Source organism: Coptis chinensis, unplaced genomic scaffold, assembly GCF_015680905.1.
Source record: "Coptis chinensis isolate HL-2020 unplaced genomic scaffold, ASM1568090v1 utg920_pilon_pilon, whole genome shotgun sequence".
Taxonomy (NCBI): domain Eukaryota; kingdom Viridiplantae; phylum Streptophyta; class Magnoliopsida; order Ranunculales; family Ranunculaceae; genus Coptis; species Coptis chinensis.
Genome location: NW_028238193.1, coordinates 155,333 through 174,576, shown reverse-complemented (window position 1 = coordinate 174,576; position 19,244 = coordinate 155,333). Strand labels below are relative to the sequence as shown.

At 38.6% G+C, this 19,244-nt stretch overlaps 4 protein-coding genes across 8 annotated transcripts; 2 read left to right on the top strand and 2 right to left on the bottom strand.

Annotated features, from left to right (window-relative positions):
• Positions 1-269: 269 nt before the first annotated feature.
• LOC147472649 (Galactose-binding protein) lies at positions 270-4,215 on the bottom strand. Of its 5 annotated transcripts, none has more exons than XM_086588425.1 (5): positions 4,088-4,215; positions 3,413-3,615; positions 1,902-3,178; positions 1,733-1,818; positions 270-526 (listed from the first exon to the last, which is right to left on the bottom strand). In XM_086588425.1, exons 2-5 carry the CDS (start codon positions 3,582-3,584, stop codon positions 298-300), a joined length of 1,764 nt encoding a protein of 587 aa, XP_086444551.1. In that variant the 5' UTR covers positions 3,585-3,615; positions 4,088-4,215; the 3' UTR covers positions 270-297. The 5 variants fall into 5 exon arrangements, with proteins under 5 accessions (XP_086444551.1, XP_086444549.1, XP_086444550.1 ...); XM_086588423.1 differs by having other exon boundaries at positions 3,792-4,151; XM_086588424.1 differs by lacking the exon at positions 4,088-4,215 and adding an exon at positions 3,796-4,039.
• Positions 4,216-5,134: 919 nt separating this feature from the next.
• On the top strand, positions 5,135-8,320 carry LOC147472648 (smr (Small MutS Related) domain-containing protein). Its single transcript, XM_086588418.1, is given in 4 exon segments — positions 5,135-6,800; positions 7,433-7,889; positions 7,891-7,913; positions 8,006-8,320. Coding segments are annotated over 4 exon segments (1,371 nt in total). The 5' UTR covers positions 5,135-5,988; the 3' UTR covers positions 8,085-8,320.
• On the bottom strand, positions 7,466-12,958 carry LOC147472647 (Tetratricopeptide repeat (TPR)-like superfamily protein). Its single transcript, XM_086588417.1, has 2 exons — positions 12,358-12,958; positions 7,466-12,034 (listed from the first exon to the last, which is right to left on the bottom strand). Exon 2 carries the CDS (start codon positions 11,608-11,610, stop codon positions 9,355-9,357), a length of 2,256 nt encoding a protein of 751 aa, XP_086444543.1. The 5' UTR covers positions 11,611-12,034; positions 12,358-12,958; the 3' UTR covers positions 7,466-9,354.
• A 3,944-nt stretch (positions 12,959-16,902) lies between these two features.
• Positions 16,903-18,187, top strand: CXE18 (carboxyesterase 18). Its single transcript, XM_086588452.1, is given in 2 exon segments — positions 16,903-17,577; positions 17,580-18,187. Coding segments are annotated over 2 exon segments (1,020 nt in total). The 5' UTR covers positions 16,903-17,112; the 3' UTR covers positions 18,135-18,187.
• Positions 18,188-19,244: the final 1,057 nt, after the last annotated feature.

Here is a 19,244-nt window from a genome sequence, read left to right as displayed (position 1 = left end):
TTGACAACATTTCAAAGGCTTAACGGCCTGTTTAACTTCCAGATCATAAAACTTGAGGAAAAAAGACAGAAGTATTGATTAATTTGGCCGAGCCTGGTAGACATAAATTTGGTCTTTGGGGAGCTATATATAACTGAGGACAAATACTCGGGGAGTTTGATTGGTTGGTGCTGGAAGTCCTCCCTATTTCAAGTGTTTGTAATACTATCACAATGCTTTTGAGCTTGCAGGGTATCTGATTTTAATTATATTACCTTGAAGAACTCAACTAAATGGAAAAGAATATATATACTATATTCATAGCAAGAGGATGATAACTATAATGGTACAACTCAGTAGTAAAATGGGCCAGGAAGACCTCATTCCAAAAAAAAACCTGGACTTCTGTATTCTGAACAAACTTGACACTATATCTATAAGAATCTTTGTAACAGCTAAGCAACCTAAAAGGACGCTTAAAAGAAAAATCGCTAGAGCCTTGTTCTCCATGTGACTCTGATTATTTATGACCCTTTTGACGTCCGATCTGCAAAACAATATCTGATTTCAGTATTCGTATATAAAAGAAAGTAATATGCAAAATAACTGATTTGGTAAGTTCGAGATGGAAAATTAATCTGATGCTGCATTCATGTATACTGACTCCAGTACTCCACTAACTTCTAGCCAAATCACTCATTTCAACAATAAATAGATGGACGAGGCATTTGATCTTCTCTGCTCATGAGTGGAACAGTATAAAACCTTCATTTAAAGCAGTAATAGTACGCGATATCAATTCTCAAACAAGATTCCAGACAAAATAATGTCCACAGAAATGTTTACAAAATAAGAGTGGGGAATCAGTTTGCTCTACGCAATACTCACGTTTTAAAACACTTTTTAGATCAACTCTAAATCATGAGATCAAGATCTTGCAGTCTTGCACCATACATCTTCTTCCAGGACATACTCTCTGTAGTTTTTACAAAACACATACTTTCAACAATTTTAAACACCTTTCTACGACAAAAAACAAGTCTAAGAAAGTGTAGCTCATCATCATTATCCCCATTGCGAACTCACCTCTTACCTATCCTTCCTGAATCAGACTACTGATTAATTACTATACACATTTCAGCGACAATTCACCGCTACACCTCAATAATTATAGGATTTCTGTGAAAGTTGTAGCAGGAACTTGGGGATTGAAGTATAAACCTTTTCACTAGCTTTAACACAATCTATGTCAACCTAGACACTGTATCTTCCTGGACTGCAAACAACAATTTCATAGCTAAAAAGGTGAGCTTATCTATGTATGAGAACTTAAGACAACCTTCGAGAACTTTGGTTGTGGAAGGTGAGCTTATCTATGTATGAGAACTTAAGACAACCTTTGAGACCTTTGGTTGTGGATCATCTCAATGCACTTGTTCTCGACTATTGGACTGGAATCCCATCGAACACGGTTGCACTGCCTATGAAGTGAGAAGTTCTTGTGTTCTAATGTATTTTGTGAGCTTATAGAAACTTTCTAATTTTTATTGTCCAAGTCAATACCTCTCCTCCACCCTCTCCCCTTGAAGTGAAACAGAACCCAAGGCTTACACAGCTCGAATTGGGAATAACACCTAGGGCTAGGATGCATTTGACACAATGGTTTTACCCAAACTGGGATGAAATGAGAATCTTAAGGTACCTCGTTAGTATTAAAGATAGTGGGTGAGTAAAGTTAAGGAAGAACTCCCACCTGAGAATAACATTATCTCTGACTAAAGTATCCATTTGCAAGGAAATAAGAGATTTCCAAGCGATAAGATCAGTGACATCTTTGGCCTGCGAACAAACAAAATTATGAGTTTCATGGTTACTGGACCCAAGAACTCCACCAAAAGATTTGAAAAAGGAAAGTTACATACATTGACCTCATTGCTGCGAACACAACTCTTTAGATTAGATGTGATTTTCTCCAGAAGTTCATCTTTTGCAGCAATTTCATCGTCAAGCTCTTTGAAAATGCTCCCATATCTGGAGTTTAGGTCCTCCAAATATCGCTCCAAAATAACTAAGTTCAAATCGAGAGATCGAACTTTCTGCATCAATATTTTGAGAACAGTATCCCCTGGCAGCCTCCCAGACTGCTGGGAGCGTGTTTCTAGAACTGCATCAGGGGCATTATTTTTCAAAACTTCAGATTTCACATGAGACTTCTCAGGTGAAGAATCATCATCAGTTTTAAACACAAAGTCCTGAAATAATTCATCGTCAGCAGTTGTCTCTGGCTGACTAACTTTGGGCGTTGCTTCAACTTTTGGTTCCTCAGACGTAAATGGATGATCTTGATCTGAAATCAAATCTTCCAGCATTCTCTCAACAGCATCCACTCCATATACTTCAACCGAACTCAGTGTACAGTAGAATTCTGCGCCATAATGGCTCAGCAAATTCAGTTTCAAATATCTCACCCATTTTGGATCCTGAAGTATAAATCTCTGTGCGTGCTTTACATTCCCAGCTGTGAAATTTCCGAGACAAACCCACCTGTCTGTTGGGTAAACTAAACTTCCTAATAGCTCAAAAGCCTTCAAGTTGGATGAGTGATGCTCAAAGTTTGCTATTTCAATTGTATCTACTAAAGTTTCTTCCGAGAGTTCAACGATTACAAACTTTTCCTCAGCGGAACAGGGATTCCGGAGGTACTTATCCTTGTCTTTGCCTAATACATTGGAGGCACCCTTCGCTTCTTTGTTAAAAGCTAAGACCTTTGCTCCTTTTGAGGCTGAAGCATAATTGTGTTCTTCTCCACCAGTTTCCAATCTGTGTGTGATGCTTCCAGCATGGCCTGTTACAGGCTTCCCTTTAGGACTGCTTGCGCGGCTCTTGAATTCGTCGAGACCAAGTGGTGCGGCACGGGATAGCCTCTCACTTTTTGGAGCATCCTTTTCTGGTTTCACCCCCAAAGTAGGAGGCTCTACAATAGCTTCATCCTTGACAGATGATGAGCTATTTTCAATTTCTTCACCAGTCAATGAGTCCCTGCTACAAAACTCGCTATCGGAGCTTGTAGTCAATGTACTAGGATCATATTCCTTAAGACTGGTACCAGTATATGAAAATTCAAGTCCTCTACTAGATCCATTCGGTCTCCTCTGAGCTTCATGCCAAACTGACTCATCCACTGGATTTCCAGATCCACCTACACACCATTGCAATAACAAAAACACATTACTAATGATTATGAGAATATGCATCTAAAATGTATCAAGGCAGCACTTCAAACACATTTTACAACAAACAACTGGCTTTCTCACAAGAGATACGAAAACAAACTCATTGGATAAATTCTCCACACTCCACCTTATAACAACATCTAAAACAGGACTATAAGAAGCAAATCCAATAACACATGACATATGGAGATTCTGTTTACCTGTGTAGTTATTATCTCCATGACTGATCCATAAGTTGAGAAACAAAACAATGACCCAAATAGCAAAAACCAAAGACAAAGACACTGTATAGACTCCTCCATATCTGTTTCCAGTAATAACTCCATTCTCCAAAGCTCTTCTTTCCAGAAGAGCTCTACGTGATCTCTGCATATCTTTACATTAATCTTTATTCCCTGCAGATCTTCATTAAAACAAAACTCATAAGTTCCAACTAAAATAGAGATTTAAAAACAAAAAAAAATGCTTCTTGATGATGAAGCTTAAAAGGTAGTGAGTCAAATGATACATAAAGTGGGATTCAAGCAAAACTGTTCAAGATTCAAATCCAACGGCTATATTCTATAATATTATTATTACCTGCCTTGAGATCTTCAAAATGATTGCTGGCTTTTTGCTCAGGTGGAAAGGAAGCTATTGTTGGGCTTTTTATAATAGTTTTCTACTTTGTTTTCTTTTGATCATCTTCCTTTTTGCCGACGTGTTGGACATTGAAATTGAAAGTAGAAAAAGATTGTAAATTTATATGAGGGTTTCAATATTTATTTACAGATAGAGGTAATGGAATGTGTACCACCGCACTAGTAGTTATAAATAATTCGTTATGTAACGCAGAAAGAAACATTCTTTACCAATAAAAAGAGGGAATATCTTACCATAATGAGCCTGCATTTACTCTGCTTATATCCTTCCTAATTTACCATCAAATTTTTTGTTTGGTAAATTGAGTCAGTCGACACGTGAAGTTAAAAACGTAACTGAAGGCAACAGCTCATGAGTCGTGACAGATTTTTTGACACCTCACTGAACTAATAAAAGATCCATTATTCTCTTGAATAATGTATGTATAAGAAGATCTTTAGGAGAAAAACCAAAAAAATGCTAAATTTTTAAACCAAACCAAAAAAATACCAACTAATTTAAGGAGAAATATTAAATATTCGATATTAAATGATACGGTTTTGGATAAACAACGTCTACGCGGTTTTCTCAAAACTGAAGCCAAGCTCAAGCCTACACTGTTTTCTATAAACCACTCGCACATCAATTTTATTCTTTTTATTTTCCAAATCTCGTGCAGTTTTCGCAAAACCGCGTGATTGAAATCCACTCTAGCCCAAAGCCTAATGCGGTGTTCAAAAAACCGCAGCGGTTACCGTGAGAGAGATTGATACAATAACACCAAAATTGAAACCAAATTTTGACCGATTTGGTGTTTGGTTTGGTGTTTTCATCAACATGTGTTTCTCACTTTCTCCCAGTATTTGTGATTCCTAACGAAACTTCAGAATTCCATCTAATATTTCGGTTTTTTAAAAAATCAGAATTCCAAATATAAAGTTGAAAATTTAATTATTTTGAAATCAATCGAAATTCCAAATATGATAAGAATTGAAATTTGATGAATTTCAGTTTTTGAATTTATTGGAATTCAGAGAATTTTAAAATCCCAAACTATAGTCCCTCCTGAAAAAAAAAAAACACAAAATTATTAGAAATTCAATGTTTGATGTTAGAATAATATCTCACCTTAAAATCCGAGTATCTTTAATTGACAATATAGTAATACTCGTAATCGGTAACCTCATGATTCCAGTACATGACTTGAGGCATGGACCCCACGTAAAATTATTGTGGACGTGTGTGTGCCAGTGCCACAACACCCAAACATAAATACGGCGCGTGGACTTTTGATGGTTATGTTGGATTTCCTCGAAAGAAACAGACGAGGAAAACACCAAAATCATCTTCCCTACTTTTTTCTAGTTTTCTAACTTTTCTTCTCACTCTCTTGAAACGTTGATGGATTCCAGGTGCTGCACATCTTCATCATCCATCATCAACAAACTTGTTCTGATTCTCGTTTCTCATCCGTCCAATCTCTCTTTCTCAGCTCTTTTTGTTCCTTGGAATCGTCATCTTTGGCTTAGCGTTTTTAAATAGCAATCAAGGCAGGACACCAAGAAAAAAAAAACAGGTTTACTCAAGCAATATTACCATGATTATGTATATGTGATGTTGTTGCAAATTTTCTTTTTTTAAACGTTGTTTTCATTAGCATGTGAACCATTGTTCTGTTTATACTTTTGGGAAGTTATGAGAGCTTGCTTCATCAAGGTTTTTGGCCAAACTTTAGAATTAGGCCATGTGCCTTTAACACTGCTACAATTTCACTCTATCCATGCTTTTATGATAATTTTTCACAATATATTCTTTAAATACGAAAGTACATAGGAATCAAGGGAAAGTACTCCAAGTAGCACTTCTTGAATAAGTATCTCATAATGTAGTTGTTGTGGTGCTTACAATTTAAGTACATCGTTCCAGAAAGAACAAAAACTATTTTGAGACAACTTCACACATTTGAGGTTGAAAATTGACACTGCGGAAATTCATTTGAGTTTATTGAAGTTGTAGAGTTCACTGTGTCTTTTATTTGCTTTACATTTTTCCCCACAAATTACATTCTTTTCAGGAAACATTATTTTCTTCGACAAAGTATTTTGTTACACCACTTGCATTGCCAAATTGGTTGGCATTATAATAACAGGCTAATATGACGGATGGTGTCCATGAACAATGGACTTCCAAGATGACCATATCTGCCATTCCTTCACGTTCAAAGTTATCGTCAGCGAAAGGTAGATCCCTTGGTTGGGCTGCATTTGATCTCAAGCAGCGAGGGAAGCAGGGCCGGGAACCTGAAAGTTACATTGATCCATATCCTCCCATTCAAAGCACGAGTACTGATGTGCCCCTTCCTGAAAGCTCAGCAGTTAGCAGTAATCCATCAGTGAGGTCTTTTTCATCAGTTGTGCAGCCCTCTATAGATTTTCCAGTTCATTGGGGGACTGGGAATCATTCCCCAACACAAACGATAGGTGGTCATTCTAGTAGAAACTTTGGGAATGAGGCTGAAATTGGAAACCATGTAAATCCTGTTATTGCAAAGCTGAAAGACCTCTACTGCTGGGCTGATGAAGGCTTGATTGAGGATATATTAGGTGCCGTGAATAATGATTTTGATCAGGCTTCCACTCTATTAAAATCAATGGTATTATCTAGAAGCTCTGAAGAGACAGAAAACCATGGGGCTCAGAGAGCGGACTTTGAGAAAACTACACAAGCAGTTAAAGGTGCTCGTATAAACGATGTGACAAACATTGCAGACTTGAAGTCTGCACTTGATGAATGTGTTTTTGAAACGTGGAACGAAATGACAGTTGAAGATGTTCGTACTGACAGTAAACTATATGACAGCACTGCACAACTAATTTCACGGCGCGTGATAGCTGCTCCAGTTGAACCCGAGTGGGAAGAGGATGATGCTTATTTGAGCCACCGCAAAGATGCAATACGGGCAATTAGGTATCTATCCCTTGTCTTGATACTTAAATGGTTCAACTATGCATACTTGCCTACTTTATAACTATAATTTATTTGGTAATCTAATTGTTGTGGACGTGCAAAGTAGACAAGCCTGTTTCAGAGTGTTTGTCACATTTACCCAGTTACATCAGCATTTTCTGGTTTCTGTATGTATAGTTGTATACAGGGCTATCAGTATGAAAATTTGCAATTTGATCCAGCTACGGATCTATCTGTATAATATCCATGGACAGGGTGAGTGGATAAGAGGGTACACTTCACTATCACTGTTTGAAGTTCATAAACGCTCTGAGAGCTTATCATATATTAACTACCTTTTCAATAACAGATCTGTTAGGATTGTGGGATATTGCCTTTATTAAGTTGAATGATAACTAGGAGTGTTAGGCACAGTGAGCTAGTATTTTCTGGTGGTCTTAGTAACTATGTAAAGTTCGAATCTCCACAAAGGCTATTGCTTATCACATACCTTTCTGAGCTGTCAATTATTAGGTCTCTGGGCCTTTATTAAGATTTTTTGTAGTTGCTATGTCCAATCTCATTTTTATAGAAACCTTGAGTTGCTTGATCAAATGGTAAGATCAGTACTTAGTTACTTCCTTGTGAAACAGGTTAGCATCTCAGCATTCTCGCGCAGCCAGCAATGCCTTTATGAGGGGTGATCACTTTTCAGCTCAAAAGCTCTCATTGCAGGCACGGGAAGAATGGAATGCAGCTGAGAAGATGAATATGAAGGCAGCAGAGGAGATATTAAGAATTAGAAATAGCAAAAATGGTATATGGAAGCTGGACTTGCATGGTCTTCATGCATCTGAAGCTGTGCACTTTTTGCAGGGCCATCTTTGGAACATTGAAATGCAGATTCCACTAAATCGGTCCGTATCCCCCAATAGATCTCTGAAGCCCACATCAGGGGACATTCATTCTCCTTCTGAGGCCATTACTTGTCTGGGCACCAATATGGCAGATAAAGAACAGGGAATATCTTGGCATAGACCAAGAGCACTGCAAGTTGTAACTGGAACTGGTAATCATAGCCGAGGACAAGCTACACTTCCTATGGCTGTGAAAAGGTTTTCTCGTTGAAAATGGGTCTCTCTCTCTCTCTCAATTTAGAGTCACATACTCTTTACACCTTAATATACTGATTGCTAGACTTATCGACCAATTCTGTGTATCTGCAGGTACCGTTTTGATGAGGCAAGACCTGGGGTGATTGACGTGCGGCCCAAATATCGTTATAAACCCACTCACGAGTTCTAAAACATATAGTGCTCGTTATTTGCCAATCTAAACTAATATTTATGTTTGCATTATTTTTCCTTGCAAACTTTGTTTTTTTTTACTTGATTCTTCAATAAATTGGCTTTCTTGTGGAATTCCATAGAGGGATCTCCGAGATAGTTTGTACTTTTAAGGAGGTCATAAGCATTGTGTCAGCTTTGTACATTTGACGTGTGGATGAATTCCCAAATAATAATAAAAATGTTATTTTCGCATTCACAATTTAGCGATATGCCTGAACTTGTTAATCTTGTTGGTTTCCTCATTCCCGGGATTGCTCATGTATATAGGTGAGATCTGATCAAGTTATTGTTCCTCATTGGTTTAGATGATTGGATCAAGCGAACTTGAGACACATTCGATCTTAGTGAAGAGCTCAGTATGGCCACTTTGATAGCCTTTTATTTTCTCATGTCTGTCAGTCATCCTATATGCTCTCTTTCAAAGTCAAGACATCTATGTCATTACTCAGAACTGAGATCATTCCATCCCTACAGGTCATGTAGACTAAAATGGAAACTCCAAACAATATGTCAACAATTGCCTTGCACTGCGGTATTTCAGCGTCCAACTGAAGGAAGATGGCAGTCTCGACAGGAACTAAATCAATTGTTGGCAATTTAACTGTTTCTTTAGTTATACTAGCTGGGAGCATCCTCCACACATTTTTGTAAAAACCACCAAAAAGCCAGAAACTTTGCATCGCTTCCCAAGTAACACAGACTTCGTCAAGCATGTCTCAGTGAACAACTCAGTCTGGCCTCTGGCCTCTCTATCCACCTCTTGTTATTTTCATGACTTTCATGCATTCCACAAGAAACCGTTTCGATTATTCTTGAATAGATGTCCCCAATTCAAACAGGTTTGCTGTGCTCCAAAAAACCACCTTGGCTGATATTTGCATACTTGCACAGTTGCACTATTGAACTTCAGCTCCAGCACACTATGTAACAGCAAAATGACAACTGAGGTGTCCTTGTTTGTATAACATTCGTCTGGGCGACTGTGCCAGGGAACTGATCCATTGTTATTGCTTACTTAGCCGTTTCAGGGTGGTGATCCCTCCAGCACCAGATTTTGTTTCTAATGAAGGAAAAGTAATGTGGCCCACTCCAGGACCTAGAGAGCAATATACACGCCGAAAAGTGCTAAACCAATCTAGCAGTTGAACTGATGAAGGACAACTTGGTGGTTGTGCTCAAGTAAAGTGAACAGAAAAGGAATAGCATTAATACGAGTCTTTGGTTGATCACCAATAGTCGCTACAAGAGCATGAGCCACTTACAAAATGGTGGAAACGATTTGCATCCCTCACTACAATCTCCCTTCGGACAAAATCTGAAGCTAGCTTCATGAAATTATGGCAATCTATGCAAATTCGAATGTTCTTCATAATCCTTATAGCGCTGCTACCATGAGCTGAACTAACCAATGCAAATGCTAAAGCCAGCTTCTCACTATGATAAGACAGCATTTCCTCTTTCTGCTCCTCCTCCATATCATGCAAGGCCAAGCTTTTCTCCGGATGATAACCCATCTCTTTTAACCGGCCAACCAACCATTCAAGTTCAGAATAGATGGCTGCTCTTTGAGGGTGGCGTCTACCTCCAGATGCAAACTCATGCACTTTATTCCCAATCTCAATCCAGCTCAAACCAGGCTCCTTCTTCACTTTACTACCTTTCATCTCCTTCCTGATAAGAGCTGCATTGTTAAATCTACTACTTGAATGGTATATGTTTGCCATCAATACATAACCTAGTGAGCTATTTGGCTCCAATTCCATCAGTTTCACTGAGGCAAGCTCGGCCATCTTGGTTTCACCATGTTTTCTGCATGCACCAATCAGAGCACTCCAGACCACAAAGTCGGGCTTGATAGGCATTTGGCTGATTAGAACCTCAGCCTCAAGTAGGCGTCCTGCTCGCCCAAGAATGTCAACCATGCAAGCATAATGATCACATTGAGGGGAAACTCTATACACTGAAAACAAGTCAGAGAATATCTTAATCCCCTGATCTACAAGTCCGGCATGGCTACATGCAGAAAGGAGGGCAACAAAGGTGGTGGCATCAGGTTGGACATTCATTTGTATAAACAGCTGCAATGCCTCCTTTCCTCGTCCATGCACAGCATAAGCCTTGAACACCGAGTTCCAAGATACCGTGTCGCGCACCTCCATACAATCAAAAACTTTCACAGAGAGATCAATGGAACCACAACGCGCATAGGCATGTATGAGGGCATTGCCAAGCACAGTGTGACCCTCAAAGCCGGATCTGATTACCAGTGCATGGACAGCAGAACCATGCCGCTCAGTTGCAAGGCCAGCACATGCTTTAATAACTATTGAAAAGGTATAGCAATCTGGACAGAAAAGCTGCCTACGGAACTGGCAGAAGAGAAGCAATGCTTTTTCTGGCTCCTGCTCTGCAAAGGTTGTTATAATTGCAGTCCACAATACGGCATCTTTACCACTTATCTCACAGAAGAGCTTATAACACTCACTAACATCTCCTCCAAGCTTTGAATAAGCCTTCACCAATGCCGTCACAACCTCAACCTCAGACACAAACCCACATTTAAGTACAAGACAATGCAGTTGGTGGCATTGCTCGAGAGCCAGTGCCATGCCATTGCCACTATTCTCAAAACAACACAAAGAGGCAATGGTGCTGACAAGAGTTGCGCGATCAAATTCAATACCCTCACAGTGCATTTGCGAAAACAATTCAAAGGACTTCCCACCAAGACCGCGAAGTTGAAACACTGCAATAATTGAATTCCAAGTAATGAGATTCCGCATAGGCATGGTTCGAAAGATGGACATACAATCATCATTATCATCACCCAAGTAGCAACCGTTGGAATACATTGTAATGAGAGCATTTCCTACGTAAATATAAGCATCAAAACATGTTTTCAAGGCAAGTGCATGTACCTGCCGGCCTCGGACACCATCGCATGAACTAAGAACACTAGTGTAGGCAAATTCATTGGGTCGGTGGTGGGCAAGCATGGCCGAAAAGAGAAGAAAACAATCGTCAGGCAACCCATGTTGTTGGTAACCAGTAATGAGTGCAGTCCATGAGACAACATTTGTTTCAGGCATCTCATCGAACAGTTTTCTAGCAGAGTCCAAACACCCGCATTTTGCATACATGTTGATGAGATGGTTTGTCAGGAAGAGGTTAGTAGGTTGGTGATTAAGAGAGAGAATGTGGTGATGAAGAGCTCGGCCTTCGTTAACGCGTAGGTTACGAGCACATGCATGGATGAGGGTGGCGTATGTTTGAGAATCGAAGCTGCTCATGGCGTAGAATAGCGAGAGGGCTTCATCAAGTTGGTCTCGTGCGCATAGGGTGCGCAGTGTTTGAAGTGACGATGATTCGGGTTCGGGTTCGGGTTCGGGGCGGGAAATATTACAAGGTGGAGTTGGATTGCAGGTGTTGAAGATGGTTCGGGAGAAGAGGCGCCTTGCTCTTGATGATCTCGTTGCTAACATTTGTTACAAGTCTAATTGCCAAAAATGGAGGGAAAGTTTTGTCTTTGTACTCTGAAATCTGAATACGAATGAAAAAATAAATGTATACCAATTGATTATTATTGAACAATTATCATGTATATCAGTCGGATCTAGCTATGTTGCACGGACACCATCTTGAGAATTTGTAGTTGCCCCGGTAGGGTACAATTTTTTTTTGCACGCAAGTAAGGAGTAGTGTTACGAATAAAAGAATGTGTTACGTATAGATAATAAGATTACATTTCATCTGACTTAACAGAATCTAAAATAGGATCGAAAGGGCACTCCACTCTTGGGACAAAACCTGGTCGAATGTCACTCCAAACAGCTTGTCTATTATCAAGAGTTGAACCCTGCCTTGCTGCAGGGTAAAACTTTACAGCGAAGACCACGCCACTATTCCCTGTCAATCAATTTGTACCTTCAGTTAACCAAATGATCTTGGTGCATCTCATAAAATTAGGAACCTAATACACAAGTATGACTAGCCATTGAATGGATATATGAACTCTACGTAGACCATTCTCACTATGCTAAATTAAGCTGTGTTGGTCACCATTCTGGTCAACTTTGCTAAACCAATACATGGTATTTGGAAATGTGGAACATCCAGTAAAAAAGTGATTACACAACAAGAAAGAAAAAATACCAAATTAATTGATCGAGTGATATGCATTTTTAACTGAAGTAAAAATCTAAAAATCCAAGATCAAATATTGGACTCACTGGCATGCTTTATCTCATCAGGGTGGGTCTTATCAGTCAGGTAAAGTGTCATAAGAGGATCAAAAGCACTGACGGATGGAAGTGCTTTCAGTATGGATTCTCGATAAGCCATCGCAGCAGCTGTTGTTGTAACAGGAGGTTTCAAATTTGGCACCACAATTTGCCCTTCCAAAATGATTTGCACTGTAACAGGTGGGACGGATACTTAGAATTAACGATCATAACTTTCAAGACTATGAACTCGATCAAAGTTTAATCAATAATAACCAAACACGCAAATGACTAACCTGTGAGAGACAACTGTTTCCAGAAGGTCGCCATCGCGAAGATGAAGATGCCAGTCATCAGGCTTTGCTAAAGAAAGTTCCATACTTACCCGAGTGTTTAGTCGACGAGGCCATCCAACCTTTCCATATGGAAAGCTTAATACCTAACAACAGAGGCTTATTAGTAAGTCCTTCCACAGAAGAACCAGTTTACAATTTTTCCAAGAAAAATTTATTGAATTTAGAGCAAAGCTATGCCTGAATAAACATATAAGCAGTCATTGAGTAACTAAACTCTAAAGTGGAAACATTGGCTCAAAAACAGAAAGAGGAAAACCTAGCTCTTAATACATGGTGCATATAAAATGTTCACTAGAGCTTTTTTACATCTTATTTATATATAAATGAACACCAGCTTTGTTCCTCTTTCATCCACAACATTGACAAACAATAAAAAAATAATAACAAAAAGGAAAACATTTAAGAAAAAAAAAAAAAAAAAAGTACCTTGCACGGATTTGGAGACGTTGTCATTCGGAATGCTCTCAAACAACCCATAGTTTCTCTGTTGGACAAATGTATGACGATTAAAAAGTATGATAACTAGACTTGGCACAATTTGAGGTTGGATCAATTGACATCCTAATATGGCAAAAATCAGCTCATTTTTAACTAAAAACACACACAGACTCATGGAATTTGTTTATATGTGAGTTATATAAAACAATTGAAAGAAATATAGAAGAACTCAAAAGAAGAATTGCAAAACAGAACAAGTAGAAGTCACGGCTGTAACTACAAATTGAGCTATAAGCCCTCATCTGCATGAGCATGTCTAGACATCTCATTTGTAAATTTACCCGCTCTCCCTCATGGCATTCTTTGCAGTCTATACTTACGAATAGGTATCAAAAAACAATAAAAAGAAGTAGAAACCAAGCCATAATATACATATGCAAAGTTGAGATGATTTAATTACTTTGTCCAATAATTATTCCGATCAAAATTGAAGGCCCAAGTTTTTGAATGGCTGTAACTACCTGTGTCTACAATTGATAGTATTACACCTTGGACAGAATACCCAAGAAAACCATTCTAATAGATATTAAATTCCTATAAAGTTCATCCACTCTTCCATTTAAGGGAGTAATCCATTTTTCTAATTGCCCACAACTTCTGCTCAAAGCTTCAATGCTACTCCTTAAATCTACATGGTGCGTTGCCTTTTTCTCCATACAACGCAGATTAATTAGTTGCCGCAAATTCTTAGAGGCGTTAACAGTTTGACTTAACTCAACAAGAACCACGTTGCCTGATTTTTTGCGTTGCTCAATTTCTTCCTTCACTTCTTTGTGTAATCCATTCAATGAACTTGACCACGATGTGGTTCCGCAGGAATTTATAGCTGGCAATCCACGCTTCGTCTTGAATGATAGAGCGATTCCAAGAACTCCACATGCAAATAAAGCAATGGCCTTGGATCCGTTTAATGCCTCGTTGAGTTGTGTGTTGGTGGTGGCTTCCTCAGAGCACCCTGATTTTGCAACAGATGAGGAGAAAATAGTGCATTGTGCCAACTTCTCTCCCATCTTCCTTAGGCTTGAGCTACACTTCTCTAACTCGGCGCATCTCCTTTCCATCGCTTCACAAGAAGTTAGCATAGCACTTGCTCGCGTTAACATTGCAGGATTTGGATCAGATCCTCCCTCTAGGCAATGTAGGACCATTCTCAAAGATTCGATATATTTCTTTATTGTCTCCATCCTTTCACGTAAACCATTACATGCATCGAGCAATTCAATGACATCTTCAAGGTAATCTTCAATTGTTTTTCGATCACTTTCACGAATGGAAACATTGTCAAGTGATTCAATTGTGAACTTTTGTGTGGCCACAGCAACCTCAATTGCTTCCATGAGCCATCTAGCACTAGCATAAGACTCATCTGGCATTTCACCATGGCGATGCAAGGGGTTAAGCTGGCTGGTGAGCCATTTATCATGTGGACTTTCTTGTGGCCAAGGTACCACAGAAGATGGTGCAAACCTGTCCGGAAAGTGTAAGGAAAGTGCACGAAGAAATATTGATGGTCTCATTGTTGGGAGGTTTGCAACACATGCAAATAATGGAGGATTCGCTAGACACTGAAAAGCCTTTTATATAAGTGCTAATTATTGTAAAACAAGTTTATCGAATAAAAAATATAATAATTATTGTAAAACAAACATTGATTATCATTGCTGGACATGAAAAGATACGGAAAGAAGGGAACCGTCAGCATATTCTCTCGGATCACTCCCTAATAATTGGCCAAAAGATCACCATGAGCTTTGTATCAGGTGGCGTGGGCTCGTAGTCCATAGAATTAGAGCCACGTCGAGGATCTTTCTGCACTAATTTTATTCAAGAAGATTTTGAGGATTTGAGGCCCATATCCTCAATAGCAGAGAAGGCATACGGTAGTGAGAATATAAAATCTAGGCATGGGATTGCACATTATATGGACATATATGCTGTCGACACAGAATCCATACACTTGTTCATATGGACACCAACATCGCCTTACGGTGTCTGAATGTCTACCACGTTAGGATCTAATGAAATATAATATAGTTGTGTTGTTTGCACCATGATAGGTACCTTATTAATAACTTATTAGTGTTTTTCTCCTACAAAAATATAGGCGCCTAATTATTGACTCTACGAATCAAAACCTCATGAGAGTTATGCAGTTGGGCTAGATAACTTGGGCTAAATAATCTCATCACACATGCAATTTGGGCTAGATAACTTGGGCCGAATGGGTTGAACACTATAACAGAAATGTGGTATTGGATTATTTTGAATCCATCAAAAGTTGTGCAGGCTTACATATTCACTGAGCTACGACCAGGACAACCGACTAACGGAGAGTGCAAGAGATACACTAACAAATGAAGCAGTCGAACATCAAAACAGTGTAGGATGTTGATCGGGCTGATTCCATCACACGAGAAGTGATTGTCCCATCTCCTAGCTGTAACTGGTCTTAAAATTAAATCATCTATGACTCTAAAAAATACAGTACTGGCTTGTGAGTTGTCATGTCGATGCATTCCCTTACTAAAAATACATGTCTTTTTCTTAGTCGAGATCCAAATATTTATTAGAGCAACTATCCATCTTTACTGCAAGGAGCAACTATCTGGCTTCTGGTTCCAAAAGATTGAGGAGATGCAATTAGAATCTTAGTTTGTACTTTGTAGTTCTCAGTGTAGATTTTTGCTTCTCACCAGGTACGAACATTATTAGAAAGAAAATGATAACAAAAATGCTATAGCTCTTTTGTATAAACTGTCCTTTTCACGCGACTATCATTTTTCTCACAATATTAAGGATGAGTATCAGTCCAATGTCAAGACTATTTCATTTATTTTTTTGGGGGTGGGGGGTGGGGGAATCAAATTTTCACTAAAATCTAATTAAATATATTTCCACTATTATATTGTTAGGTTGTTGTAGAGAAAGTAGGTACGGAATAAATTAGAGGTGACAGATTATGAGACCCACACTTCTTCGTGATACAAAGTTACAAACTACAGAATTCAATATTTCATACAGGATGTTAAAGAATGGGAGTTCTTTATAGAGTGGCTTGTGTTGAACTTTCACTGAAATGTCGCCACATACCATAGTACCATTGTGGAAAACTCCATTAAGATTTGTGAAGCTTCATGAAATTTGATTCTATGTCATCACCTGTCACCTATCACCAAACTTTTCCAGACCAGCAAATTCCATCTAGATGTGGAAAACTGTCGTCATTTGTTAGAAGGTTCACCTAATAACTACCTAATAGCTAAAAGCATATAGTAGTATCACCTTTCAAATTCTTAGTATTTGTTTCTAAAATTCGGAATTTCGTGGAAATCCAACTCTAGATGGAAACAAATTTGGTCGCATCACTTGTATAGCCGCATCTTTGTTCACAAATTTAAGATTTGGGATGCAAATGCGGAGCGACAATAGTAATGTCGCACGCCATTGCAAATGTCAGCCCATTTTTTTTTTTTACTTTGACCAGCACACCGATTGTCGTGTGGATTTTTATTTTTTTTCACTTTTTTTAACCTCAACGACAATACTAATGGCACGCGTGATAGGCCCTACAATTAAATTTGCAGCCGATATTTGCGAACACCTAGAGTTAGTTAAAATTTGCGTCTAATTTCTTCAAATTTTCTCTTCAAATTTAAAAATACTACCACCACCTACCTAGAGATGCTCCAACACCAGCACCAGCATTTAGTCAATAAATCGGTTACCTAAAAATCTGTCTTATGTATGGGCAACGTTAGCAATTAAGCATGACCCCACCATACCCAACCAACGAACATGGACTATCATTACTATCTTATCAGGAATCACGATTAATAAATCGTCCTGCACCAGCTTACGTTCAATCAGTTTTCATCGGCAAAGAAAACAAGTTGGTGTTTATTTAGAAGAGATGACTGAGAAGTTGAAATCCACATCCGCTGTTCTGCCATGGAAGATAAAGATTGGACTAGCTCTCCTTAGCAGCGTTACTGACTTCTCACGTCGCTCTGATGGTACCATTAACCGCCGTCTCCTCGGATTCTTCGATGCCACAGCCAAAGTTACTGATCAAATAAGCAATGGCATTAAGGTATCTGATATAAAGGTAGATCAAGAACGAAACTTGTGGTTTCGTCTCTATGTACCTACTGAAGTTCCAGCTGACACAAAGCTTCCAGTGGTTTTCTTCTTTCATGGTGGTGGCTTTTCTTTCCTATCTCCTGATTCAAAGGCTTACAACGCTGTCTGTCGTCGGTTTGTTAGGAAAACTCCTGCAATTTTCGTCTCTGTGAACTACCGTCTCACGCCTGAATATAAATTTCCAGCTGCATATGATGACGGCTTTGATACACTCAAGTTTATGGATAGGAAAAAATTTTTGAAGCTTTTCCTGAAAATGCAGATTTATCAAGGTGTTTCTTAGCTGGAGACAGTGCTGGTGGGAACTTGGCGCATTTTGTCGCACGCAGGTTCGCAGAAGCTGGAGCAGGCGAGTTTAATGAGCTCAAAGTAATCGGATTGATAGCAATTCAACCCTTCTTTGGTGGAGAAGAGAGAACTGAGTCAGAGATTCGACTCAAAGGAGCTCCATTAGTTTCTGTTGAAAGATCAGATTGGCATTGGAAGGTGTTTCTTCCAGAAGGAGCGAATCGGGATCACGAAGCAGTGAATGTATTCGGTCCTAATTCAACCGATATTTCGGGACTGGATAAGTTTCCTGCTACATTGGTTTTTATTGGAGGATTTGATCCGTTACAAGATTGGCAGAAAAGATACTATGAAGGGTTAAAGAGGGCTGGGAAAAAGGTTCATTTGATTGAATATCCAAATGCCATTCATGCTTTTTACATTTTTCCTGAATTGCCTGAAGCATCTATGTTAATCACGGAAGTGATTGATTTCATTCATAATAATGGTGATGTCAAGAAATAAAAAGGAAATGTAACAATAAAGTACCGCAATATAAGGCTTGACTTGTTTTTTTTGGTTTCTCTGTTCTTTTCTAGCAGAATTGTTAACATATTATCAAAAAAAAAAAAAAAAAAAAGAATTGTTAACACGAAATCAATGTGCAAAAATCCATATTATATTTCATGCAAAGTTTCGGAAGCTCATATGTAGTGTGATACTGTGATGGATGGGTTCGTCGGCGCCACTTGAAGTGGCGTGAAATGCAATTTTCAATTTCATACCCGCCCTTTTAAAAGTGGGAGTGGTTTGTGGCGGTGGTTTTGTGGAATACATTTTTTTTTTTTAAATTACGGTCCATATAATGGTCGGAACCATTGGACACCAAAATTGACTCCCCATCCTCAAAACACAGTTTTTTTATGGAATAGAGATAGAAGGTGATGCACCATTGGACTCAGCCTAAGAATCTATTCTATATTTCTATTCATAAATCTCATGTCGGAAATTGGTTAGGTTTAGCTATTATGAATTCAAACACATATCTATAAGTTCACAATATATCCAATGGTGCTAACTACTAAGAGCATTTCTAGGTGGTGGTAGTATTCTCTTCAAATTTGAAGAAATTTTTTGAAGAATCTGATCGCAAATTTCGACCAACTCTAGGTGGTCGCAATTAGTAGTTAGCACCAAATTGAAAAAGTTAAAAAAAATTTTTCCTTTTTTTTTTACATTAGTAGTGGTGTAAAATGCAATAGTAGCAATTAGTGGTCGCAAATGCAATTGTACTCCCCATCCTCAAACATTAGTTTTTGGTGGAATGGAGATAGAGGGTGACATTGCACCAAATTAAAAAACTCAGCCTCGCACCAAATTGAAAAAGTTAAAAAAAATAACTTCTGACATTATTTCTGTTCATAGTCAAAGTCTCATGGCGACATTCGGAAATTGGTCAGATTCAAATTGCCAAATTATGAATTCAGTCACCTAATTTAATATATAGAGTTGGAACAATATTTCCAATTTGAAGTCTTAACATAGAGATGCTCTAAGTGCCTAATCACATCCATTTTTTACGTTGTGCGCACACTGAATATAACTTTGTTTCAAACAATAACTCTTCATCAAATA